This window comes from Tenrec ecaudatus, chromosome 7 (genome assembly GCF_050624435.1).
Source record: "Tenrec ecaudatus isolate mTenEca1 chromosome 7, mTenEca1.hap1, whole genome shotgun sequence".
Lineage (NCBI taxonomy): Eukaryota > Metazoa > Chordata > Mammalia > Afrosoricida > Tenrecidae > Tenrec > Tenrec ecaudatus.
Window position 1 is genome coordinate 104,640,553 of NC_134536.1, and position 27,637 is coordinate 104,668,189.

The 27,637-nt window shown below is 39.2% G+C and overlaps 1 protein-coding gene across 1 annotated transcript in view; it reads right to left on the reverse strand.

The window, feature by feature from the left end:
• Positions 1 to 27,637, reverse strand: part of ADGRB3 (adhesion G protein-coupled receptor B3) — a 796,551-nt gene that overhangs the window by 60,376 nt on the left and 708,538 nt on the right. The window contains exons 19-20 of the mRNA XM_075554045.1: positions 3,222 to 3,372; positions 757 to 826 (exon numbers count right to left, since the gene is read on the reverse strand). Of these exons, the coding sequence (XP_075410160.1) occupies positions 757 to 826; positions 3,222 to 3,372 (221 nt within the window). The remainder of the gene's footprint in view (positions 1 to 756; positions 827 to 3,221; positions 3,373 to 27,637) is intronic.

Here is a 27,637-nt window from a genome sequence, read left to right on the forward strand (position 1 = left end):
ACTAAACAGAGCTACACATCCCCTTTAAATTTTATTTCTTTAATAAAAGCATATTCCCTTCGCCATTATCAATTGTTTCCTCCATAGGAAGAGGAGACAAAGCAGAATATAGAAATGTATTCTTTATATATGAAATATTAAGTATAAACTTTCCATAGGAATCTCATCATATAATTTATCAGTATTACAGCTTTAATAAGATGGGCCAATGCCATTCATATCCTTCCTTTATCTATTATCTTCACTTCCATTAGCCAAGCCTTTGCTAATGCAGAATCTATTGATTCATCTGATCTCTTTTTTTCCAGAATAGATTATTGTAACATAGTCTAAAACGTGAACTAATGTGACAATATTTATTTTATGCTAATACATATTATCATGGACAAAATTAGAAACTCAGATCACAAACACATTTTAAAATTACGTATGCCAAGACATCCTATGGATTTTTTTTAAAGTATGTGAGATAGAACATCCAGAGTATATACTGAAATCTATTTAAAAGTCAAATAGACTTTTCTTACTAGGAGATGTGAAATCAAAACAAGTAATCTGAACAGCGCTGCAGCGTGTTTTTCCCCAACCGTTGCACATTTTCACTGCCTTACGTCATTCCTTACTAACGCAATTTCTACCATTGCTCATGACTCGGTGACAAAATTCCACCCATCAGGAGAGTCTGCCAAGACTAATGAAGTCTCTTGGCGGATTTGCTTAATTAAAAATGTGATTTATCACCATGGATGGACTTACTAGTGATCAGTGCCATATCCTTTCGTCCGGGTGAAGCCAACTGATGTGGCCACTACTAACGCTGGTAAGCCTGCAAGAAAAGCATTGTCACGTTTTACATTCCATCTGCACACTGCAAAGATTCGCCCCAGGAAAGCCGGGCCAAGCTCCAGATGCCTCGGTCGGAGAGACCCCCTTCGCTGATTCCCTTCACAAAGTAGGGTTCCCTGGCAAGCTTCTTTGCAAGCACAAAAATAGGAGGACAGGAGCTCAGTGTTCAACTCAGCGCACCTCTCTGATGTTGCCAGGTTACCACCACGTTTGACAGGGCTTAAAAGAAACTAATAACAGAGATTTAGTATATCTTTTAAGCTATTCCCCCACCCCAGGGGGTTACAGTTATAAAGGAAATGTATAGTTATAAAATCAGAAAGGCAAAAAACGGATGTTCGGGTGTGATGGAATATTAGGGAAGTGGAACATTTAGTCGACATATTGATCCATATCAAGCTGTACTTCCCATCAGAATGAGGGGGATAGCTCATCAGTTAGCTCGTCATTTATGATTTACTCATGACAACAAGAAGTTAGGTGCAGGATTAAGGAGCTCTGAGGGACTGACACGGTCATACTTCTGAAAGAAGGTCAGATACATGCCAGTTTCTCTTCGTGGACATTTAGGTACCTGCAACTCCAAGCCCTGTCCAATCCCTCTTCCAATTCAGTTACCTTAATGCCTGTCCCAATTCTACCAACTAACATCTTTTCGTTTACATTTGTGGGACTTACACGGACTTCGTTCCAGGTTGGTGGGTCTGCATGGGTTTCGGTGAATATCGCTCTGTCTAATCTACGTTGTTTGAACTTTTCAAAGTTTCAATTATGCCTTCTTTTCATACTTAACCAACTTAGGTCGACAGCATCCTTCTCCTGAGCTCCTTTCTTTCCACCACCTCCCTGCTCCCGGCTGGTCTCTCTCCTCAGCAGAGCCTTGTCTAGAAACACTGCATTATTTCATGAGCCTCAATGCCGCGAGACTCTTGGATGGCATCTCAGGAGGGGCATAGCATATTTTGGAGCAAGTACGTGTGGTTATCTATATATGCTCTTTCTTCATATTCATGCAATTTGTCACCCTTTTTGGATTTATTGGAATAAGTTCATTAAGAAAAAAAAATACTTTCCCCCTCCTGGATCAGAATGGAAGGTTTGATCATTTTCTTTCCATACAATTTGGATTTAAAACAAAAAAAACAGACTTTCTTCATTTTTATCTTACACTTCCTAACAAAACTCATCCTACTGTTGTGTTCTCTTCCAGACGTTCTGATGTTCTAGAACCATTGGCTTAACTTTTGGTGGCTATTGTGGTGCTGGTTGTAGAGGAGGCTAGCTTGAACTCTCTCTCCAGTATCTTGGATTATGATGCTGCAGAGGACAGATACCAGCCAGTCTTTGTACTGCATCCTTCACTTACCTGCAACCTATAATTTCTGCGCCTACACTACTAATTCCTGAGAAAATGTCCCTTTGATGGAATCTAATCTTAGTTTTAAAAGGCATTTGGCATGGAACCTAGACCAAGTGTCAGGAAAGCCCAAGTCGGTCGTATTTTCCAGTTTTATCTTAAATGTTTTCTCTTTTGCTTCTGCAAAAAAACAAAACAAAAAACCTACCACAGAAAGAGATCCTGGCTGAAACTTGATGCTTAATTTTTAAGCACATGTGATCCTAGCATCCAAGAGAAATTATTCAGGCATTGTAATAAGTACACTTACTCACAATTCCCCAGGTTCTCTCTAGCATTCGACATTCCTGTCTTTTAATATGTTAGCACTTTGTTATATATGTCTGCCCTAAAATCTCTCAGTGTATACAACTCAAAAGCAAACATAATAAAATAGCAAAATGTTTCTCACTTCTTAAATGAGGCTACAATTAGAATTGGCCCAATGGAATCTATAGATTGTCAATGTGTCCATTTTGTAGGCATATTCATCTTAATATGACAGACATTTTTCCTGATAAAGATATCCAAATGTTTACTCAGTTCTCTGGCTGAAAGCAATTCCACGTTTCCTCTGTGAAGGCCCCATGACCAGGGGCGAGACTTCACTCATTCTTTGAATGACCCTTGTTCCCCATTCCCATGGATAGCTTGGCCTTCCCTTGTTGCTCACTGTCATACAATAGGTTCCATGCCTCCACGTGCTTTAGATGTCAGTGTTTTTGAGTATTTTGAACTTTTTAGAAAATATTAGTAGAAGATAATTTTCTTCTCCCCTTGTAGAAATCTGTGATCATTCACAACTTTGTCCTTTTTAAAAATCCACATGATCGACCCAGAGTCAAAAACATAATTCTTCTTCCATATATCAAACTCGATCTAAAGAAAAGTCATCTTTGAATAATCACTCTATACGGTTTCATAATTTATGTTCAAAGTTATTGGAACAAGACCATAAAGGTTAGATTCGTGTGCTTACCCCATCCAAGGCACAGAAAGCGTTTCCTGATAAGCCGCGTCCGGATTTTTCCAGTGACAGCCATGTATGACTGCCACGCCTCAGTCAAAACCCAGCAGAAGGAAGCCAGGAAGAAGAAGTGCAGGAAGGCAGTGGTGGTCGTGCAGATGCTCTGCGAAAGCAAACACAAGAGATGCACAACTACTCATCTCCGAGTCACTGCTTTCATTGCAAACACTGACCTCACCTGTGTGAGCAAGGGGCGGTTTTCAGAAATTAGAAACCTCATGGTCTTTATGGGGCACACAATATCGATGATGGCAAAAACAACCAGTGTAACGTGATTCTATTTGTGCATCATTTTTTTAAATGAGGTTAACCTGACTGTAAACTTAAACCCAGGGAAAAATCAAAATCACTCTTTCACTGGAATTTCTTCCTGATAGAAAACTATTGGAATCATTCTTCCTCTCATTTAATTGAAGTTACAAGGACTTTGCATAATTATTTTGGCCACATAGTTTATATCCTTCCTTATTAAGTGAAAATTCTTCGATGTTGTTTTATCTGTGCTACTGTTAAGGTTGCCTTGGCAAACCCCACATCCTTCCAAAAGGACAATGATCCACCACTGCTTTCCTCTAATGCAATTATTACACGCAAAGGACCAGAGACTATAAAATAACCTTTGGCTAAAAGCCTAGTACAAGAATAGCATATGTATTTTAAAGGACTTGGTGCACGGCTTCCGTGATATTACACTGCAATGTGTGTTTTAATCAAATGATTTGAAAAGCTAATCAAGTCACTGGAAGTACTTAGCTAAGCTATGATTTCATCGACTTTTTCTTTATGACATTTAATCCCTGTGAATATGCCCACCAGCAGATACCCATGATCTCTCTTCAAAGGGCCTGCACTTTCTTTCTTTGTTTGGTAAAGCTACGATTCGTTTCACAATTGGTATAAAATCTCTGTGGAGATGGTGTTAGGATCCTCTATAAACTAGAACCAGCAGAAGCAATTCCTCTCTGTGTCAGATCCACTCAAACTGTGTCAGCTGGAAGAACAACAAAACAAAGACAACAGGACTAAACCACCAAACAGAATCTTTGAAAAAAGTGAAAAACAAAAACACAATCTCATCCCACCACCTCCACTCTACTTATTACTAAATTTAGATATCACCTTATAATCTCTAATTTGATGCCCAAATTGTTCATAGTATTTATTTTGTTAAAATGCACCAGATGTTAACTTAGCCTTTTCATCACTTAAATACTAATAACTTTACTATTTTATCTCACAAGATTTTAGCAATGATGAGAGATAGCATATGGAAGTGGCCTAAACCTAAATTGACTTTGTACGATAGTCTATGCTCATAAAGATGATAATTTTCAATCTGATAAAATCATGTTTCTTGAATGCTCTTTCTCATACCTTACTTCATATATTGAGCATACTATAGTAATTATTCATCAATAGTGATTCCTTCTGTGAGTGAGACAGGGGACGTCCCCTGCCCCCATCCCCAAGTTAAGGTTTAAATCTACCACTCATTGCTGAGACTGTTGTGCCATTGTGGTTTGCGTGAAGCTGTAGGTTGCTTTGTACTACCTCAAATACTCGCAGAGTCAACCGTAGTGAACAGGTTTCAGTGGCGCTTCCAGACCAAGACAGACTAGGAAACAAGGCCTGATGAATCTACCTCTAAAAATTAGCCCATGAAAATCCTTTGACTCACAAAAGAATACTGTCTGATATAGTAGTGCTGGAAGTTGAGCATCCCAAATTGGAAGGTGCTCAAAAAGCCCAGTGCCTGCAACCATGACCTAAACACGCCAACCATGATAAGGATAGAACACACCAGCCATGATAAGAATAGAACACACCAGCCATGATAAGGATAGAACACATCAGCCATGATAAGAATAGAACACACCACCAGCAGTGATAACAACACGGGGCAAAAGCAGGAGACACTTTGCTCTGCTGTACCTTGAGGTCCCATGACTCTGACTTAATGGTCACGCAAATCAAGAGCAAAGTTTAAAGATAAGAGCTGCATATCTGACCGTAGTCCTGATCCCTCCATGAATTTCAGAGATAATTTCCAAAGACTAGTTGTACGTCCTAATTTATCATTTCTTTTCTTGCACGGGCTTGTTTCATCTCAGCTGTGCATGTGATAGCCAAGTTATAGGATGAAGCTGTTCAATCTTTGGATACGAAACTTTTCATTTACTTTATTTAGAATACGTTCCTTTGAAACTTCCAGGTATCAATTTAGTTCTAATATAAATTGAAGTACATGCAATTTATTTCAATAATGCAAGTGGAAAACAACACACCTCAACCAAGTCCCCACTTCAGAGCTGATGAATACTGTTGACCCACATTTCAAATTTGAAATGAATCTAGTGAATAAACTGAAGATTGTTCATAGCTATTAACCTCACTTTCAAGTCCCCCAAACACAATACAAATATTTCTTAAATTAACTAATTTGAGGGAACGCAAGAAGCCTAGACTTTGTTGAGGTGGCATTTAGGCTGCGTGGCCGAAGAGAGAGGAATCTTCAATTCGAACAAATGGCCAACTGTGTGGATGCTCCTATGACATGTGGACAAAACAATACAGATTTTTGTCATTGCTATTTATAAAACCTGTATTTTTCTAAAGTCCATTTACATCATTACCCTAAAATCAAGACCACTTCAAGTAAGGCTCATAGCGACCATATAGGACAGAGGAGATCTGTTCTTAAAGTTTTCTGAGGCTGTAAGACAGTCTTGTCTTTCCCCTGCAGAACTGGTGATTGGTTACAACCTTTTGATTAGCACCCTAATGCTTACTCCACTATTACACCAGTGCTACCGATTTGCATCATTGCAGCCTAACATGCAAGGTGTATCGGTACTTAACTAGTGTGTACTTCATTTCGCGGATGCTGCGATTTTATTCTCATTCCTTAAATGAGAAAGCAAATTGTAGCTTCCTTTCTGTATTTCACAGGACTGTCAATCTTACTAGTATGCTTATACAGTTTTGTGATTTAGCACACACATACACCCACATCCCTTAGGTTCCGATGCTTTACTGCCATATTGAACACATTGTCCAAGCATATATGAATATAAATACCAGACCATAGGAAAATGCTTCTCTAGTTATCATACATTGACCCACATGGTTTGCTGTATTGCAAACTATTTAGAACTCACTGATAATTAAGTCAAATTGAAGATAATAATAAAAATAATTTTAAGGGTTCACAAAGGTGGGGGAAGGAGAAGGATAAAGAGGAGCTGATAATGTAAGGGGAGAGCGGCACATCTGATCAGAGGACACAGGATCAAATGAAGAGGGAGGAGAGAGAGTGGAACTCATCCTGGCCCACAAAGTCCAGAGGATGATATTTCTGCCTAGAGCAGGCAATGCACACTGAGGACAATAGGGCCAGTCCCACCAGGAGACACAACACGATGTTCTTCACTGACCCATAGTGGTATGGGGGACAACACTGGGAACACAGTGCGGGAATTGTGCCCTATGTGACCCCATCACACTGGGGCGAAACACTAAGGGCGTGCAACAGAACAGCAAGGGGAGCAAAGTAATGAAGTCCCTGGGGAATACCCAAAATAGTCTTTGGGGCCAGGGCAGGGCACCCCAAAGTTCAACAAACAGACTTGGAACTATTTAGAGGCTTTTCTTTTTTTGTCATTGGTTTTTGTTGTTTTTTATTTTCTTTTGTTGTTTTGTTTTGCTCTGTCTTGTTTTTGTCCTTATTATTTTCTGCATGTCTATCTAGATAAGATAGGCAGAATAAATAAAAAACAATGAGATCAACAGTTCTGGGGTCATGGGAGAGGGTGAGGTGGGGAAAAGGAAGGGGCAGTCAACCAACCCAGGGACAAGGGAACAAGTGATCTGATTTCAATGGCAAGGAGGATAGGGGATGCCTGGTGGGGCCTGATCAAGAGCAGTGTAGCTGAGAGTAATTACTGAAACCCGAATGAAGGCCAAACATGATACTGGGACCAGAGGAAAGTAAAAGGAAATATAGGAAAGAACTAGGAGGCAAAGGACATTTATAGAGGTCTAAATACAGGAATGTACATATGTAAATATATTTATGTATGATGACGGGGCAATAGATTTATGTGTGTATATTTAAAGGGTTAGTATTAAGGTACCAGATGGACATTGGGCCTACATTCAAGTACTCCCTCAATGGAAGAACATTTTGTTTTAACCCGGCATTCTGTGATGCTCACCTTCCTGACAAGATGGCTAAAGACAAAATCGGTGCATAAGCAAATGTGGTGAAGAAAGCTGATGGTGCTCAGCTATCAAAAGATACAGTCTCTGGGGTCTTAAAGACTTGAAGATAAACAAGTAGCCATCTAACTGAGAAGCAACAAAATCCACATGGAAGAAGCACACCAGCCTGTGTGATCATGAAGTATCAATGGAATCAGATATCAAGAATCAAAGACCCAGAACAAAAAATCCTATCAATGTGAATGAGGGGGAGCACAGAGTGGAGACCCAAAGTTCATCTGTGGACAATTGGACATCTCCTTACGGATGGGTCACAAGGAAGAGATAAGCCAGTCAGGGTGCAGTATAGCACTGAAGAAACATACAACCTTCCTCTAGTTCTTTAATGCTTTCTCCCAATATCATGACTCCAATTCTACCTTATAAGTCTGGCTTAGACCAGAGCATGTACATTGCTCCAGATACGAGTTCACAACACAGGGAATCCAGGACAGCTAAACTCCTCAGGACCAATAATGAGAATAGAGATAGCAAGAGGGTAAAAGGAAGGTGGGGGAGAAAGAGGGAATTGATCACAATGATCTACATACAACCACTTCCTAGGGGGATGGACTACAGAAAAGTGGGTGAAGGGAGACAGTGGTCAGTGTAAGACATGGTGGAAAGAAACCGTATATACTTGAGTATAAACCGACCCGACTATCAGTTGAGGCACCAAATTATACCACAAAAAGTGCATTAAAAATGTTCTACAAAACTTGGCTTACACACAAGTATATAGAGTAATTTAGAAATGATCAAGGGTTCATGAGGGAGGGTGGGTGGGAGAGGGATGGAAATGAGGAGTTGATACCAAGGGCTCTAGTAGAAAGAAAATGTTTTGAAAATAATGATGGCAGCAAATGTACAAATATGCGTGACACAATGTCTGGATTGTGATAAGAGCTGTAGGAGCCCCCAATAAAATGATTTTTTTAAAAAAGGAAGGGCTTAAGTAGAAAGAAAATGGTTTGAAATTGATGATGGCAATATATGTACAAGATTGCCTGATATAAATGGTTATGGATTGTTATAATATCTGTAAGAGCCCCAAATAAAATGATCAATAAAAAAATAGAATTAAGACAAATAAAGAAAAACTTGTGGAGTTTAGTTAAGACAATTTTCAGGATATGTGTTTTTTAAGAAGATAAAAACAACAAATCATTAAAATAAATTAACTACTAAAAAGTAAAAGGAATGAATAAAATCAAGAGTAAAAATGAATAAAATATTAAATAAAATGAGTATACTGCTCTATTAAACTACACGGACTCTAAAACCCCAATAAAGCCAACAAACTGTTGGAAATTATAATTTTTAAAAGATGTAGGAAAAAGTCAAAATAAGTAACACTAAGAATTAAAAAAGATATTTACAATATTATAAAAGAACAGTATTTACTACACATTTATAAATTTGAAAACTTATATAAAATGGACATTGTTCTATAAAAACAAATTATCAAAATGATTCAGAAGTTGAACCACTAATTTTAGATAAAACTTAATGAGAATGAAAGAAATGCTCCTTTTAATAACAAGAATATTTTATGAACATGTATAGGCACGTTCTTTATTTCCACTTTATACATTTTCCAGGACCTCAAGAGAAGATTAAAGTATACAACTCATTAAACATCGCTTATATATCATGAAAATTGAAATGAAAAAGAATTCTACAAGCCACTCTCACTTGTTAATATATATGTGAAAACACTAAATCAAAGACTAAACCCAGAAATATAGTGATGAAGAATAAAACTTTATCAAATAACAGTTTGACCATGGCATTCCATGATGCTCACCTTCCCTACAAGATGGCTGAAGACAAATTCATGCATATGCAAATGTAGTGAAGAAAGCCCGTGGTGCCCAGCCATTAAAAGATATAGAGTCTGGGTTCTTAAAGGCTTGAAGGTAAACAAGCGGCCTTCTAGCTCAGAAGCAACAAAGCCCACATGGAAGAAGCACACCAGCCTGTGTGATCACAAGGCAACAACGGGATCAGCTATCAGACATGAAGGAACAAAAAATCAGTGAATGAGGGGGAGTACAGATTAGGGACCCAAAGCCCATCTGTAGGCAATTGCACATCCCTTTACAGAAGGGTCATGGGGAGGAGATGAGTCAGTCAGGGTGCAGTGTAGTGACGATGAAACATACAACTTTCCTCTAGTTCTTAAATGATTCTTCTTTCTCCCTCCCCCCCCCCCCCGCCACTATCGTGATCCCAATTCTATCTTACAAATCTGGCTTGACACAATGTATGTATGTATGAATTGTGATGAGTTGTACAAGCCCCCAATAAAATGATTTACAAAAAAAATACCCAGTTTGACCAGCAATGCAGGGGAATTCAATATTAACAATGACATCCATATAAGTTACAGTATTAACAAGATAAAGAGGAGAAACTGTGTAACCATACCAAAAATACATGATTGATGAAATTCATGGAAGTAATTTTTTTAAAAGAAATTTAAAAATAAATCACACTGCAAATTATGATTAGAGAACACACCTAACAAACATATCTCAAAAACCATAGTAAAGTTTATATTTAATAATAAAATAACAGGAGCATTTCCATCAGCCATGGATAAAAGCAGGATGCTCATCGTCTCCTCTGCTACTAGCATTACTACATGCTACTGGAGTGCTCACGAAAATAATACCCAAAAAAGGTATAAAAGGAAGACAACATGTTTGTTATTACAGAAGTTATATGCTCTTACTTAAAAAGCCAATTTTTAAACTATTAGAAATAGTAGCTAACAATAAGGCGACTGACTGCAAGATCAGCATACAAAGAGCATGCTCTCTACACACTAATAGCAACACCAACCTCTCGTTTGCCTATACCACAACATCACTGGCAAATGTAACACCAATGTCCTATTAGACACGACAACGCTATCTCTTTTCATTCCCAAGCGACATTAAAATGAGCACGTTTTTAATCCGCAAGGAAAAAGGATCTAGACAGTACACAGCAATGGACTCAAGTGCTGATGCATTCAGAACATACTGGCAGAGAAGGGTCTCCTTCAAGGAGCAGAGAAAGTTACAGTCACGGGCTCGTGAGGTGTAAGAGAAGGTCATGAACGGCTGTTTGCAATAGAGCTAAGTGATGAGTAAGGTCTTCTGAGGGGCTTAACTTTTGACGACAGTAGGCTCCCGAAGGAGAAGGAGGACGCAGGCTTTCATGGAGCTGAAAAGACAGGACTGGTTGAAAATTCCGCCCATGCAATGACAGGAACCCCTGTCCTTGCCCACTCAACAGAGCCCAGCATTGTCACAAGGAGCTCTTGAGAGGTATAATCCACCAGTGAGAGCTTCAAATCATTTCATAGGGTCTTTCTTTAATGTGTGTATAGAGACAGCCCGGGATAACTAGATAATAGAGAAAATTTTCCCATATGGATACAAGAAAACCCAAGGCAGGAAGGGGCAGGAATGAAGGATGAGTGGAGATGGGGAAATGGATTGCAACCAATATAGGTATAAACTTCCAAATGGAAAAACTGACTATACTCTTTAAACGTACATCAAAAACTACAATAAATTCCTAAAGTCAAGTAAAGGAAAGCAAATAGAAAATCTAAAACACACCCAAACAATTTCAAAAGGACTAAGCACTTTAGAAAGTGAGAGAAGAGATTACATATATGTCAATTCCCCGTTAAGATATTCAAGGCACTTCCCATCAAATCATATGCAATTTCTTGTTTAGTTTAACAAGCCTATTAAACCTCATAAAGATAATCATATCTGAAGAACAGTCCAGAAATCTAAAATGAATAAAGCAGGATAAAATTTGTCCTAATGGCAAAAGCAGTAAGATGTAGTTAGGTTATCTTCATTCAGTTTTACATATGAGAGCAACACAGTTTAGAGAGGCTACGTCACTTGGCCAAGATCACACAGCTAAGAAATGGAAGACCAACTCAAACTCAAACCCACTGTTGCTGAGTTGATGTCAACTCAGAGATCCAGTATAGGGTTTCCACGGTTGTAAATCTGTGCGAGCAGAGAAAGCTCCCTCTTTCTTCCGTGAAACTGCTGGGTTAGCAACCCGATTACAAAGCCAGTGCCTACCACGTTTCCTACAGGAATAGAGATTGGCTTCAAGAATTCTCTCTGAGTTGGTACACTGACTTAACACCTCACGATGCAGTTTGACAACACTTTCTGCTCATTTCATCTTCGTTTCCAGCCCCCAGCTTCATCTCCCTTCTCTTCTATTGCACGGAGGAGAAACAGATCTGACTCATTTTTTAATGCTCCTAAATAATTATTTAATGTAAACAATAATTTTAAAATATCTTCATTTTTCTCCTTGAAAATAAACTCTTTGTTTCCTACAGCAGAATTGGTAGATTAATAGATTAGCGAGAAGGCAGGTCCCTGGAACCACACTAGGTCTAGTTTCAGACATTCACTCTTTAACTTACTAGTTGTTACCCCAAATCCCTTGACTCTCTTTCCTCCCCTGAAAATTAAGAAGAACAACAGCACCTAGCTAATATGATTAAAGGTTATGTAGAATACTTTTCAAAGGAATGTGATACCCAGAAACTAATCTTGCTCTTCCATTCGTATTCTCTTCTTCTGGGGTCAAACTCCTGCCGTGGAGTGGAATGCAGCTCACACACAGCCACGCGGTAGGGCAGAGCAGAACTGCTCCTTGCAGCTCACACACAGCCACGCGGTAGGGCAGAGCAGAACTGCTCCTTGCAGCTCACACACAGCCACGCGGTAGGGCAGAGCAGAACTGCTCCTGGGACTGTCCTACACAGTTAGTCTTTACAGGAGTAGAAAGCCTCATCATTCTCTCCTGGAGTGGCTGGTGGTTTCAAATAACTGACTTTGTGGTTAGCAGTCCAAATAGTAACCCATTATACCACCAGGACTCCTGTTTATTATTGGGTTCTAGAAGAAATCTCTTCGCCTATAAAGATGCTGATGTGTCTATCTCAAACAAAGCAAGCTCTGTTTCATTGGTCTGTCTCACTGGTGCCACCTCTCTCTTTCCAGTCATGAACAGATGTCTTAAAAGGTTCATGTACTTGCTAAGTTCTTTTTTTCCTCAAGCGTGCTCTCACAGGGAACACCCTGGCCTCCTAATACCCAGAGCTCAGAAATGAGATGTTTTAGGTTTGCCACAAAACACTGGGTGTCAATGTTTTCCCTTATCAAATAAGACGTCTTAACTTCAAAACCTCACAGGCTTTCTTGGCCCTGAAACTCTACAGTATGATCATCTTATGAATGAACTGTTTCAACAGGCTTTTCATATGGTGCATTTTGGTTATTTATATTTTCTGAAAGAATTGACTCCACTTACATTTTCTATTGTGTTAGTGTATGATTAATGTTTTCTTATAAATTCTAAGAAATACTTTCATTTTCTATTTTTACTGTTACATGTCTACACATTCTGTTTCTTATTTGATATATCTGAGAAATCTGATTTACTAATTTCAAAAAGCTTAATGATACTTTAATTGTACCTTCAAAAACTTGTTACATTAACACAGTGAGGAATTTCTTTGAATGTGTGATATAATATTTTCACTGCTTTTCATTTGGCAGATTTTCAAGAACCATAAAAGAAAAATGCAAGATATTATACTCATCTTACTTCAAACCTTTTACATAAATCTGAAAAAGATTATAAGTATTTACAAGATAAGCAATTTCATATATGTACTATGCGAGAAGTTTTAAAAACAATTTTTATGAAACTCACAGGATGTAAACAAGTTATACAAAATATAAAATAGAGAAGCTTTCTTATATTAGAAATGCAAAAAATACATCTAGATAAAGCACTTCAAGACAATGCTTAGAGTCTCTCATATTGTATCAATATTTAAGGACCCCAATGGCAGTATTTATGAAGAAATTCTGAATTATTCACAGTCACTGCAGCATTTCAATAAGCCTCAAAGAGCTGAAATAATTCCACCATAGGAAACTGTTTTTATTTGAATTATTTATGTAATTTCCTCCATTCACATGCTCACTTTCCTGTAGTAAGTAAATTGGCAATATGTATATCTTTGCATTCACAGAAGATTAAAAAGATGCACAGATACACATAGATATAATTCAAGAGCACAGCAGTAACTCCTCACTCCCAAAGGAAGTGCTAACAGACAGTCCTGGCTCCTCACCACAGTAGGTTCAAAGCCAGTTCTTGAAAGGCTAGACTAATAATTGCATGTTTGCACTATTCAGATGGTGACGGCTTTAATGCATAAAGATGGATTACTGTGAGGACAAAATCAAATAATAAACAGCAGCTTGCACAACTTCATACCCAGTAAGCACTCAATAAATAACAGCTATTAAGAGTAGTATCACAATTAAAGACAGTCAAATACATAAAAGGATCTTTGAATTTTCAAAAAAAGGCAAGTGAAGATGTTCAAATATATTTCATGATGTGATGTGCAAATATATGAATGACCTACTCTGCCTAAAACAGCAATTTCAGAGCAATTCTACCAAGTAATCTAAAGACCAAACCCAACCCTGCCATCGAGTCAATTCTGCAATCCTATATAGGGTGGAATAGAAGTGCCTTCCAATTTCCAAGACCTTAAGTTTTTACAGGAGGAGACAGCCTTGTATAATTTCCACAGAGAGACTTGTGAGTTCGAAGTACTGAGCTTGAAGTTGGCAGCTCAATGCCTACCACTCCCTATACCACCAGACTTCCCTGGTAGTATTTTAGAAAGGAAAAAATTAAGCACATCCAAAATCACACAGATGGCATGTGAAGAAGCTTATACGTTTCCTACTATAATATGTTGCATTGTGAGTGAATATGATTTTAACTATTTATTTTGATATTGTGTTATATACTTTTAAACCACCTCAAGTTTTTCATAAATAGGCACATATTATGATAAGAGATAAAAATGATAAATGTGCTAAATCCTTCATTTTCATATCACAACCAAATAATCCAGGCAAAAAGGGCTCATTTCCAAATATATTTATAGTTACCTAGACTCCATCAACACACGTGAACGGAACACTTTAAGCCCAATGAGACAAATCATCAAACCAGTGGACATCAAATTTCATAGCAACACAATTCAATTAAAATATCCATAGCATTAACAGTTCAATAAAAAAGCCGTTAATGTAAAGTTGTCCACTTTATTCTCCTTCTGAAGCTACTGTTACAAGTTACATCTATGGAAATATCATAGGCAGTTAGCTGATGAATGTCCTCCATAGGCTCCTAATTACATAGCCCTGGTTTAATGGAAAACAGCAATAGAAGAGACATTATGGGATCACTTTTTTTCTCTGCAAACCTCTTAGTTTACCATTATTCGAAAACTGCAACACCTGCAGAAAGCTATGACAAAAAACAGCATTTTTTTCAACTCTCTTTTTGAAAAATTTGTGGCAAGTCATTTCTGCATAAAGGAAATCCCTGTCACAAGACTGACCAATGAACAGAAGAAGCTGCTAATATAAAGTCATGGATGGTACAAATAGTGAAGATTGAAGAAATAATAAAAACAGTTCCAAATATAATAATATAACGACCTCAAACATTGCAACTCTAATTTCCTAGATTTTTAAAATCTCATATTAAAATAAAGCACCACTAGTCTAAAGAAAGTAAATACTAGATAGATGTCGATAGAGATAAAAATCTGTCGCACAGATGTCAAAAATATGTATCTCACAGAAAACATGTTCATAATTTGAAGACCTTGGAAAGTGTGCCAAATATAACAGGAAAATCTGATTTTTTAAAGTGTGTCCTTTGGGAATCGAGACATTTGTACATCATACACAGCAGATGCTTCATTTATATACAGCTAACTCCAGGCTTAGGAAAATAATAATTTTATGCAAAACGAGATGCAATTAAGTTACTTGCTAAATAAGGCCAAGAGTTCAACGAAAGCTTTTTTAATAATTTTGAATTTTCAAGATGTGTTATAAACTCCATGATACCTCCAGGAACTGATTCCCACTGTGCTCTGGATCTGTCAAGTAAATCCCGTGTGGGTAGGTTTATACCTTCTGATGCGTGCAGACAGCCTTTCCATCCTGCAAGAGCCATAGATGGTCATTTAAACCAGAGAGAATAGTCATACAAATATTAAATTGTTTCTAATTTGTGGCAAGCAGAGCAAAAATCCTGCACCCAAATTGCTTGAAACTTTAGGCTTTGAACATATGTATTTGATGATTTGGGAAAGTACAGGAAGCTAACAATGCTTTTCCGATGTGTTTCAACATAGTGATCAATAGTCCTGTTGGAGGCACATGACTATTTCAATGTGTGATGAGGTTTATTCAGAGGCAGCATGGTGTGCAAAAGGCTTCAGTTTGTTCTATGTGGACCAGTGATTCTTAACCATGCCTGCACACTGGTATCGCACGAGGAACTCTTAAAAATAGCGATCCATTTGTGCTGTCCTCCAGGATTAGAATGTAATTGGTCTAGGGTACAGCCCGAGCGTTGGAATTGTTAAGGGCCTCAGGTGACCCTAATGGGCACCCATGATTTAGAATGAGCGATTCAGATGTACTGTAAATATTATGTATAATATATACAAAGTGCCCTGTTCTTGAGGGGTTCTCCAAGAATGTTAGAAGCATCGATTATTCATACATATTCTTGACATGGAAAGTTAGTTCCTAAAGCTTTAGAAGATTAACAAAATGAAGCACTCTCTGCTACACATTCATATTTTATTTTAAAACTTAGAAGTCCCTAACAACAACATGGAAACAGCATTCAATAGCTCATATTAGGAAAAACTTTCTGGCACTGAAATGCATATAAAAAAGGAGAAAGAAAGAAGAGCGTCATTCGCTCGCACCCTTTTGCCCCTCTATGAATACTGAAGCGAACATGCCCTCTGTGATCGGACAACCGCCATAGTTAAATTATGCGCACTTTCATCGCTCCGCTTCTTAGAGATTTCTGGCTGTGATGGTAGGTGGCAATCTCAAAGGGCATCTTCTACAAAGTGCCATTTGAATTTTGGGATTGGTTCATTCTCTTTGTGCCTACCTTTCAGCCTCTTGTCTGCTTATCTCTGAGCCATCCACACCAGCCATTTCAAGCTAAGTCCAAAATAAATTCTTCATCTTTCTTGTTACGCCAACTCCTCCTTCTGTATTTGGCACTAGTGAAAGAATACTAGCACCCCGACTAACAACATGGGTGTCATCCTAGTCATTCGCCCTACATCCATCAATTACTAAGTCTGCGTTATTGTACTTAATACTCGGTCTCAACTCCGTTGACTTCTCTTTCTCTATAAGCCTAGAAGAAGCCATCCTGTACTGTATTCTGAACTGTTGATGAATAAGTAAAATCCCTCCAGGAAGATCTCTCCTCCTCCAGGGCCAGGAGAAAATGGGATCATCCAAATTTAGATACTGTATATACTCGTGTATAAGCTGTTTTTTTCAGCACATTTTAAATGCAGTTTTTGTGGTAAATTTAGGTGCCTCGGCTGATATTCGAGTGGGCTTATACTCGAGTATATGAGGGGTGTTCTTGGAGCGAGATGGTAACCTTCCCTTCCCTATTCATATTACCGACCCCATCATGCCTTTTACCTATTTTAAATCAGTCACCAGGAGACTCCTGTTGTCTTACATTCCAAGACTTCCATGCAACCCATTTTCTTCTTCTAGTCAGCAACTCCACAAGCAGCCGCATCTTTAGTAAGTCTTGAAGCTCGTAGGGAACTGACTATATCCTGGCGCTCACACTGCAAGCAGAATGAGTCTCTGGCCCCATCCGCTTCTGGCCTGATCTTTAATCTAAGGCACATTCTTAACAAATATAGCCTCATATCACTTTTCTGGTATGATAGAAGCAAGAGTTATCTTCTGTGTCTCTGTTCTTTAGATAGAAATACATAGTACCTCATAGGATGATTGAAAAGATTGATAAAGTTAATAAAACAAATGTCTTAGAATATACTAGATGCTCAGTAAAATTGAGTTGTGGTTACTGTTTTTATAGTTATTAGAAAGAGATGTGAGTGCAGAAATTTTTAGAATGAAAAATATTAAAATATTTTTAAATGTCTATAAAAGAACCAAGAAAGAAACGAATGAACAGACGTAAGAGAGAATACTTGATTATATTATATTCTGAACAAGTCTAATAAAAATGAAACCTAAAGTTCATGAGACAGATGAGGCTTTGTTAGGAGGAAGCTGCCTTTGTTTGAAACAGGAAGACTGGGACGGATTTAACAGCTTAGTGTACTTTGTAGGGGGAAGTTGGTAGAGGTCCTGTGTGTTTCCATGATGGCTACTCTATTCTTTGTGAAATAGGTGTAGGGCTAGATACTGAAGCTAAAGATGTCGGAGAAGATCAGAGGTTTGAGTGGATTGGAATCGGACTGTGTTAAGAGTCGGAAAGTCAAATTACATGTAATTGCTACAGAGCATTGATGTCTTTGTTGAATGGGAATGAGCATGCTGGATCAGCTAATTCTCATCAGAAAAGACAAACAAACAGCCTATAACATGGACCTGTTCCAACCTCGCAACTCTGAAAACATGGATTTCAGTTCTCTGCAAAGGGAGAGAATGGTAGTTTTGCTGTTGGGAGTCTTCCCTTGGCTCCTGTTTTACTTGTCCATGCCTTTGTATGGTTCCATGTCCTTCACCCTTTCCTTTCTAATGGCACATTTTTCTACTGTAGTACAAGAAGAATAAGCCAGCTATAGGAAAACTATTCAACCTTTGCCAGGAACAAATCAAGATTTCAGCCCACTGGTTGGGAAATGCCTAAATCACTCTGTAGCAAATGCCTTTTCTGAACCAAGATTGAAGATGTGTGTCAAGCTGCTTCTTATCTTTATAATAAACAATCACCTTTGACAGTGCAGCCCTACTAGGCTGGGTTCTCATTTTCCCAGCAGGTGGGAAAGATGACTGTGGTTAGGGTGCTGTATTCCAGATTGAACAAAAATAACAGATGACAAAACAGACGATTTCTAGTGCCATTACTTTCATAAGTAATGACTATAAATACCTTTTTGGAAGGCATTAATTTATTGAGAAAGAACAGCTTAGCACAGACAACCCCTACGTGGTATTTTGTTTTTGTTTCTTACTATACCTTAATGGGTTTTGCCAGAGGAATTCAGGGTCAAAATATTTATTGATTTTAGCCAATGTATGAAAAAAAATGTCCATGAAAAATGGAAGAAGAAAATGTAAGTATTAAAACATGTCTACAAGCAGTCATAATAATATCAACATGTGCTTAGAATGCATTGTTGTCATGAGCAATGTCAAGAAGATAAGGTTATTCATATTTTGAACTTGCTTTTCGTGCATAGAAAAGATTACTAAAATTCCAGATTTCTTTCTTTATTGATACAGAAGATAGCTGAATTACTATAAAATCCATTGTAAAGTTGGCGCCAGAAGAGGAAAAGCAAATAAGAAAGTTGATGGAGAAGGAACTAAAACCTCATTTTACTTTTATTTTCAGAACACGGAAAATCAGTAGTATTTTACAAAATTAATCGAGTTTATTGAGGAATAATAACACCTCAGTCACTGGGCTTCTGGGTTGAGTCAAAGCTTTGCTATGAAGCGCCTTCACTTCAGCAAGCTGTATCATGCTGTTAGGGATTGAATTGTGTCCTCCCCCAAGTATGTGTTGTAAATCCTAACCTTTATACCTGTGACTAGGTATCAACTTGGAAGGAGTTGTTTTGTTATGTTAGTGAGGCAAGATAAGGGTAGGTTGTGTTGTGAGTCAATCTCTTGAGATCTAAAAGAGATTAAATAACGGAGCAGAGAGTTGGGGCAAGATCCCAGGCTCCACTGAGATCTGCAAGGAACAGAAAAAAGAAATTTAAAGCAACAAGGACAAGCCCCAGAGCTGTCCTCCAGGGGTGGCTTCCGGGACTCCGATTGTCAGCCTCTAAACCGGGATAAAATAAAGTTGTTGGTTAGTCACCCATTTGGGAATTCCTGATACATTAGGACTAGCTAATTAAGACAAAGGCATGTTATTATTTTGCTTTACCATATTGAATTGTTTTCTTTGAAACCAAAACAAGAAAATGTGTCAACAAGAAGAGAAAAGCAAAACTCAAAAAACCATTGAGTCAAAAATAGATCATACCAAATATTATAAGTATAGTCTTTTCTTTTTATATCATGCCTTTAAATTATACAGTTTACAGGAATGCGAATGAGTTGTGAAACTCCCTCCATTTTCCAAGGAGCAGAAACATAATGTAGGGCGAGAAAGAGCGGTTTAGGCCCAAGGTTGCGATGGGGAGGGCTGGGGGGTGGGGTGGGGGTGGAGGACCAGATGAAGCGTGTTCCCAGTCTTCTCTGGAGAGCTATAATTCCATTCCCATCATTGTAAAGTGGGTGAAAACTGTTCTTCTCACCCCACCTCCAACCTTGCCTCCTTCTGTTCTTTCCCATACATTCTTGCCTTCCGAGAAGAGGGTGGCAGCAGGCAGAGACAGTATTGGGGCAGCAAAGAGGAGAAGAATGCAATTACATCCAGCTACCTGTCCTCCTACTTCGACCACAGTGCGCTAAGGCCAGAGCTCCGCAAGAAAGAGAGGCCGGCGCAGATATGAAATGAAACAAGTGTTACAAATAACTGCATGGACGGAAAGCAAGCCAGCATTACATAAATAATCCAGCTCTTTGTCAGTGTGCCTACTTCTCTTCCACTCCACTTGAATATACGAAGTGCATATTTCTACATAAAAACTAGGTTACCATTCATATGCAGTTCTCAAATATAGTCACTCGGTGCATCAAATCTTCCCTTGTGGGCGAGAAGTATAGAAGATCAAAGGCATAAATCTGACCTGACAGTTAAAATTTTGTCAGCAGATCCCCAGCCCCCGCCCCGCTCCCCTGCCCATGATGCATGCTGGGCTGGTCTGGCTTCCAAATTTTGTGTACTTTTGGTTTATATTGTGTTCATCGGTTTCTGTGTGTACATATTAGAGTGTATCTCAGAGATGTTGTGGCAATGCAGGTCACCACCTTGAAACCGTGTGATATGCTTTTCTGTTTTGGTTATCACAGAGGGGTCTAGAGGAGGAGATGAGTCAGTCAGGGTGCGACGTAACACCAATGAAGAATACAGCTTTCCTTCAGTTTCTAAATGCTTCCTCCCCCCACCCTACTACCATGATCTGAATTCTACCTTGCAAGCCTGGATAGAGCAGAGGTTGTACACTGGTGCAGATAGGAGCTGGAGGCACAGGGAATCCAGGGTGGATGATACCTTCAGGACCAGGGGTGTGAGGGGAGTTACTGGGAGGGTAGAGGGTAAGAGGGTTGGAAAGGGGAAACCGATTACAAGGATCTACATGTGACCTCCTCCCTCGGGGATGGACAACAGAAAATGGGGTGAAGGGAGACGTCGGACAGGGCAAGATATGACAAAATAATAATTTATAAATTATCAAGGGCTCATGAGGAAGGGGGAGCGGAGAGGGAGGGGAAAAAGAGGACTTGATGCAAAGGGCTTAAGTGGAGAGCAAATGCTTTGAAAATGATGAGGGCAAAGAATGTACAGATGTGCTTTATACAATTGGTGTATGTATATGTATGGATTGTGATAAGAGTTGTATGAGTCCCTAATAAAATGTTAAAAAATTAAAAACAAAGAATATATCAGGATTGAGAAAGCTATAGGGACAGCAAGTAGAATAAGGAGCTCGGGGGGAAGGGGGCACATTACAAAGGGGGTAGGGGGTAAAAGTGAGACGATGTCAGGGAGTCCATGTAGAAAAAGAATGGAAACTGTGGTGGTAATTGTACAGTCTACCCAACATGATTGAAATATGGAATGATGTGATATATGAATTAAATCTCAACTAATTAAAAAAACAGCTTCCCCTGGAGTAAATGAAGCACCTTGAGAGGAAGACATATTCTGTCAAGGTTCCAGGAGGCCGCTTAATGCATGACTACCGCAAATGATGACTGTGTCTCAGAACACTGCACTCTTTCGTTAACGGATTGCTTTCATGAATTGAAGTACACATTCTCTCTGACCATCAACTTAGTACCACAGCCCCTCTTTCATGCTCATTTAATAAACTATAGCTTCTACAGAACCCAGATGATTTCACAGTTGGGGTCCTGCCCTGCTAACCAAAAGATGGGTGGCTGCCTCCCCAGTCACTGTGCAGGAGAAAGATGTGACCGGTTGCTTTTTTGTAGATTTGCGGCCTTGAGAACCATGTAGGCAGGTCTACTCTAACCTGCATAATTGCCGTGAGTTGGAACTGTCTCCATTGCTGTGACTTTTGTTTGTTTGTATATTTCATTAGGTTTTTAAATAGCTTCTATGGTTCAGGAATTTGTTTCCTCCTTGTACATCCCCTGCAATACCAGGCATGTAGATGATACCCAGCATACATCTGCTGTGTGAAAAATTAAGAAAATCATTCTGTTACGAACAAATGGTTTGGAGATTTGGGTTTGGATATCCGTTCTATTAAAAAAGCAACCTGTGGCCACTGACTGATTCCAGCTCACAGCAACACTGTAGAGAGAGTGGACCTGCCCCGTGGGGTGTTCGAGAACGTGTATCTGTACTGGAGTCAAACACCTGGTCCATGCTGCCACTTACTGAGAAGTCAGGAAAGGGAGTCCTTCACTGACCGTTCTGTGCTATTTAGTCTCTCTTTTCCTCACAATGCAACCTGGAGAACTCATAGCTGGGCACATAGAATAAAAGGTGATGCTCTACCTGCTCTTTCAAGTGACAGCAGTGCTGATGAGGAGCAGGAGGAGTGTGTACAACTTTGGGGAGGATCCCTCTTTCTTTTACCTTCTTTTTGGCATATAGAATATGTACATGACAGCTACCTTGGATATGGAAGTAAAAGTTTCATACTTAGGATAACAGAACAGTCACTGGTGGTACACGTTGGGCTGGGATCCGAGGGGTCGGCAGTTGGAAACCACCAGCCACTCAGCAGGAGAAAGACAGGACTTTCTGCTCCTGGTAATAGTTACCATCTTGGAAACTCACTGGGGCAGGTCCACCTGGTCCTGTAGGCTCACTAGGAGTCAGCATCAACTCAGCGGCAGTGAGTTGAGAGCAATCACTCGAAAAGAAATGGGTCTCTATCACTGGCCTGCCAATACTTATGCGAGAATAAAATATATTTTCATTTTTAAGGCTACTCTTTTCTTGGACTTTCCATAAACACTAGGCCAAAGTTAAACCTAAAAATTACATTTGGGGTTAAAAGACCGTATTCATGCTTTATCTTATTCTTAATTAGTAAAATAGTATAGTGTGCTTGAGTAAAAAGCAATCTGAGAAGTTAAAACTGGGATGAAGTATACCAATTTACCAAGCTCTGAATTCAATCTGAATATTTTCACTTCATTTAATAAACTCTGAACCATATCCCACTAAATTCTTCTTCACCTAGCAACAGTGGTATACACAAAGTGAAGTAGGTTTAATAGCCAAAGCTGATGTTCACTATTTCATTTGAGGACACCTCAGCAGGAAATGTTGTTAAACTTACTTTCTTTGTATTATATGGATGAATAAACTATGCCCAGTGAGGCTCAGTGCCTTTCCTCGGGTCACACCATAAAGGCCTAGCCAGGAGCCAAATTCATGCCTTTTTAATGATTCCAGATCTCTCTTTGGTTTTCCCTCACATTAAATACTCTAAGTGAATCCATTTCAATCAGAAATGACTGATAAAAATCAAAATTTATTGGACTGGATCAAAATCTAAAGCAACCAATATCAAACTCATTGCCATCAACTGATGACAACTCACAGCAAACCTGTAGGGCAGGGAGAACTGGCCCTGTGGGATTCCTAGACTGTAACTCTTTAGGAGAGTAGAAAGCCCTGTCATTCTTCCATGGAGCAGCGGTAGTTTCAAAATACTGACTTGGCCGTTTAGCAGCTCAACTCATAACCACTACTGAATCCTTGTGTTATTGCTCCATTCCTGTCCAGTAGTCTCACATCAAGATTTCTGTGCCTTATATTGTCCTGGGTATAATATTGTCATGAGAGTTTGCTCTGGAGTTTTCAATTTGATTCAAAACTTGGATTGAACCACCCCTCATCCCTGTATCTGAGAGTTTATGACTACATGGCAAAAAAAAAAGTCACACTGTGCCAGCCACATGCTCATAGTATTTCACCATCAGCAGGGTCAATTCTTATTCCTCCTGCCCCTAGGGGCTCAATTTGGCAGGGCTATTGTAATGAAAAGCAGCCTACTGGCATAGTGGGTTACTACTAGGTCAGCAGTTTGAAACCACCAGCACCTCAGTGGGAGAAAGATGAGACTTTCAATTCCTGTCAAGAATTCACAGCCTTGGAAACCCACAGCGGCAGTTGTATCCTGTCTAATAAGGTTGCTATGAGTTGGGATTGACTTGCTAGTAGTGAGCTGTTTGTTTTTCATTGTAATGATTGAGAACAGATAGATGAAGTTAATTTTTCATACATTTTTTTACTAACAGAAAAAGTTTTGAAGAATGCAAACCACATGAGATAGCTGAGAGGCCTACTCCTATGTCAGAATCAGCTGACAGGTAGTGGGAGGGAGAAAGGGGTAAATAAAGGATAACTTGATGAGAAATTCCTGGATTGTCAAGGAGGGGGGAAAAGAAGTGCTGACATAAGCTTACAACATAGCTTCCATTTGGCTGTTCTTGTAACCAGGATGCTGCCGAAAGTCAAGATAAACACATATTTAAATTATTCAAAGGCAAAAAAATGACAATTCCTCCCTATTTTGTTACTTGATTTATTTTTCATGTGAATTACTCAATCATGAAAATATGCCTTACCTTCATTTAAAATCCACTTGGCATGATGTGATTCTGAAATCCACTATGTCATAAGAAAATTAACTAAAATAAATGTTTTTTAATTGGTTGCAAAGTGTTGGTAATTTAATATCAGAACCTTAGAGAAGACAATGAAACTTAGATTTTTGGAACATCAGAATTGGATAATTCTCTCCTCAGAATCATATGCAACAACCTAATAAAAAAAGGGGGCAGTTACGGATAATGAAATGAGACTGAATTTAAATGAGTTTCAAGCTTGAATATGAGCATAATTAGGAAAGAAGGAAAGTTCTTAGAGGTTAGCAAAAAGTGTGTGTGTATTTTGCTTTGTTTTGTTTTTAATGGAGTTATTACAATGCCCAGTGCAGAATACAAAGCAGGGAGGAGAGCGGGCATGTTCACCAAGAATTGTAATGCAGTATGACTGAGATGATGATACCAAAGCTTGTAGGAAAATTGTGAGTGGAGGGAATCACGCCAGATATAGGCTCTCCTGCGCCCTAGAGAGGAGCCTTGACTGCCTAGAGGTTATTCTGGGCTGTGGTCAACAAGGTGAGCAATTCGAAACCACCAGCCACCCGAGGAGGCAGAAAGTCTGGGCTTTCTCTGACTGTCTACTTCCTTAAGTAGTTCCAGTTTGGGAAACTCAGTGGCAGCTTGGCCAGGTCCTCTATGGTCACTGTGCATCAAAATTGACTCCATGGCAGTGAGTTTGCTTGTTTGTTTGTTTGTTTGTCTGTGCTCTAAGGAGCCCTGTAACTCCCTATAAGCACCATGGCACATGTCGCGATGGCTTTTTGTCTGCCGCTTCTCTACCAACTCTGTCTCTTCCCTATCCTACTCTGTCTCCACACTCCTTCACATTAGAACGTTAAGTACCATGAAGGGAGAGATTTTTGCTGTTCATCATTGTCACCACAGAATTGAGTGCTGAGTCTGATCCGTGTTGATAAATGAAAATACAGTTAGTTATTCAGTAAGAGGGCAGATTACTAAATGAGGCACTCTGTCTTTGCACTGCAATGTTTTTATTTGATACATCTGCCTTGTGTCCTTTAATAGATGCTCCATGAAAAAGTTCTATTTCCAATGTATTTCTCTGTATGTTACTATTGGTAGCACACATGTTACCAGCCAATGGTTTGGGACTTGATGCATGCAAAATGAAAAAGACATTCTTATTTTTACCATGAATAAGAAGAGTCGACATGTTATCCTCTAAGTGGTAGATACTGGAAACTTTGGATTTAAGGCAAATCAGTGGATAAAACATATCAGGATCTTAATTTTAAAATGATGTGTTGAATGCAGTATATCAAGACCTCACTGGAGTTTTGTGGATAATATTATGTTGGTGGATGATTAATAGATGCTTTCGGAATTAATAGGGTATAAAAGAAAATTCACTTCCTCACCTCCCCAACAGAACATATTTTCAATTAATGATGGCAGACTAATTACAGGCTTGACGTGTGAGAGCTCTATGGCTAATTTATAGCCCAGTGTTGATTATTTAGAGGTATAGAGGGTTACAGAATCAGCTGTTAACTACAAGGTCACCAGTTCAAAACATCCACATGAAGAAGATGAAGTTTTTAACCCTGGTACCCACAAGGGCAGTTCTACTCTGCCCTTAATGTTGCTATGAGTTTCTGAGCTTTACTGATTATTTAAATGATTCTTAAATCAGTAGCCGATTTAGCTAGAGCTTCATAAGTGTGACCATGGTCATAATGTCTTAGTGTAACTGAGAATGGAATCGGCTGCTGAAAACTCTCCAACCTTAATTCTAGAGAGATTTAGAGAAAGTCAGGAGGATTGCCTTCTTATCCAAAAGACAAGCTTACTATAATTAAAAGATATTCTCATAATTCTGGGAAAAATAGCTCACATCCTATCCATCTACAAACTACGTGAATTTGGTTAAAGCAGCGATGACGACAACACCACCCCGATAATCAGTGTGCGTAACAATGGCGTCACGGCAGATCACCATTTGAACACCTTGTGACTAATGAGAAAATGATTGATTTGTGTTCATTCACTTTTGTGTCATATATAGCTGCCATAATTATAATTTAGGAAAATTCTTTTCCATGGCAATAAAAACCGTGCCTTTGGGTTTTGGTATCTGAACGTTAGAAAGGGTGCTAATGTACCTGGCACTGTGGTAAGGGTGGTGCTTGTATTATTTCTAACCTTTACAATACCTGTTCACAGGTAACATCACTTGTTACTGGTTGTACCATTCTACCACAGAGGAAAATGAGGCTCAGAAAGATTCAGTCACATGATCAGGGTCCCAGCAAGCGTAATGAGCCATGCTGGGATTCAAACGTGAGCACAGCCGATACCTTTGCCCTAACGCTTCATGCAGCTCTAGAGATGGTTCGCAGCCATCGAGCTGACTTTGATTCATGGTGACCTTAGGTACAACAGAATACAAAATTGCCTGGTCTTACGGCATCCTCACGATTGCAGCATGATCAAGTCCATGATTCCAGCAATTGCGCCAATCCATATTACTGAGGGTCTGTTTTCCCCTTGCTGACCCTCTACTTCAAACATGGCATCCTGCCCCAGTGACTGATCTTTTTCTGATAAACTGGATGAAGCGAAGGAGTCAGACAATGCTCTGTCCTGATCCATGTTTTCATTTGCTACTACATAGAAGAAGACTGCTATGCCTGCCCTCCTAGTGTGTCTTAGTCTGAAAGCTGTGCTGAAACCTGTCCACCAAAGGTGACTCTACTAATATTTTAAATACCACTGGCATGCCTTCCAGCATCCTAACAACACGCAAGCCAACACAAACTGGCCAAATTCAAGACTCACTGTCATCCAGTCAATACTGACTCAGAGCAGCCCTGTAGGACAGGGCAGCATCGTCTCTGAGTTAGGAGACGGAAACTGAGCACAGGAGTAGAAAGCCGGTCTTTCTCCCATGGAGAGGCTAGTGGACCCTGGAGATCGCAGCCCAACTTGTAACCACTATGCCACCAGGGCTTCACGACACAACTGGCAGGTGGAAGGTATATATTGTTCCATGTTCCCTATGAAATATTGGAAAATTATAGACAGAAAATACAGATCGTGCATGGTTAACAACAAAATTGGAGACCAGAAAGTGATATTGGGATCTCTCTTTCTCAAACTAATTTGAAAAATTGGAAAACTTTGTACATGCCTTCCAAATGGAAAATGTTGATTCAAACAACTGCCTTCATTATAGAGACAGATAAACAAACAAAA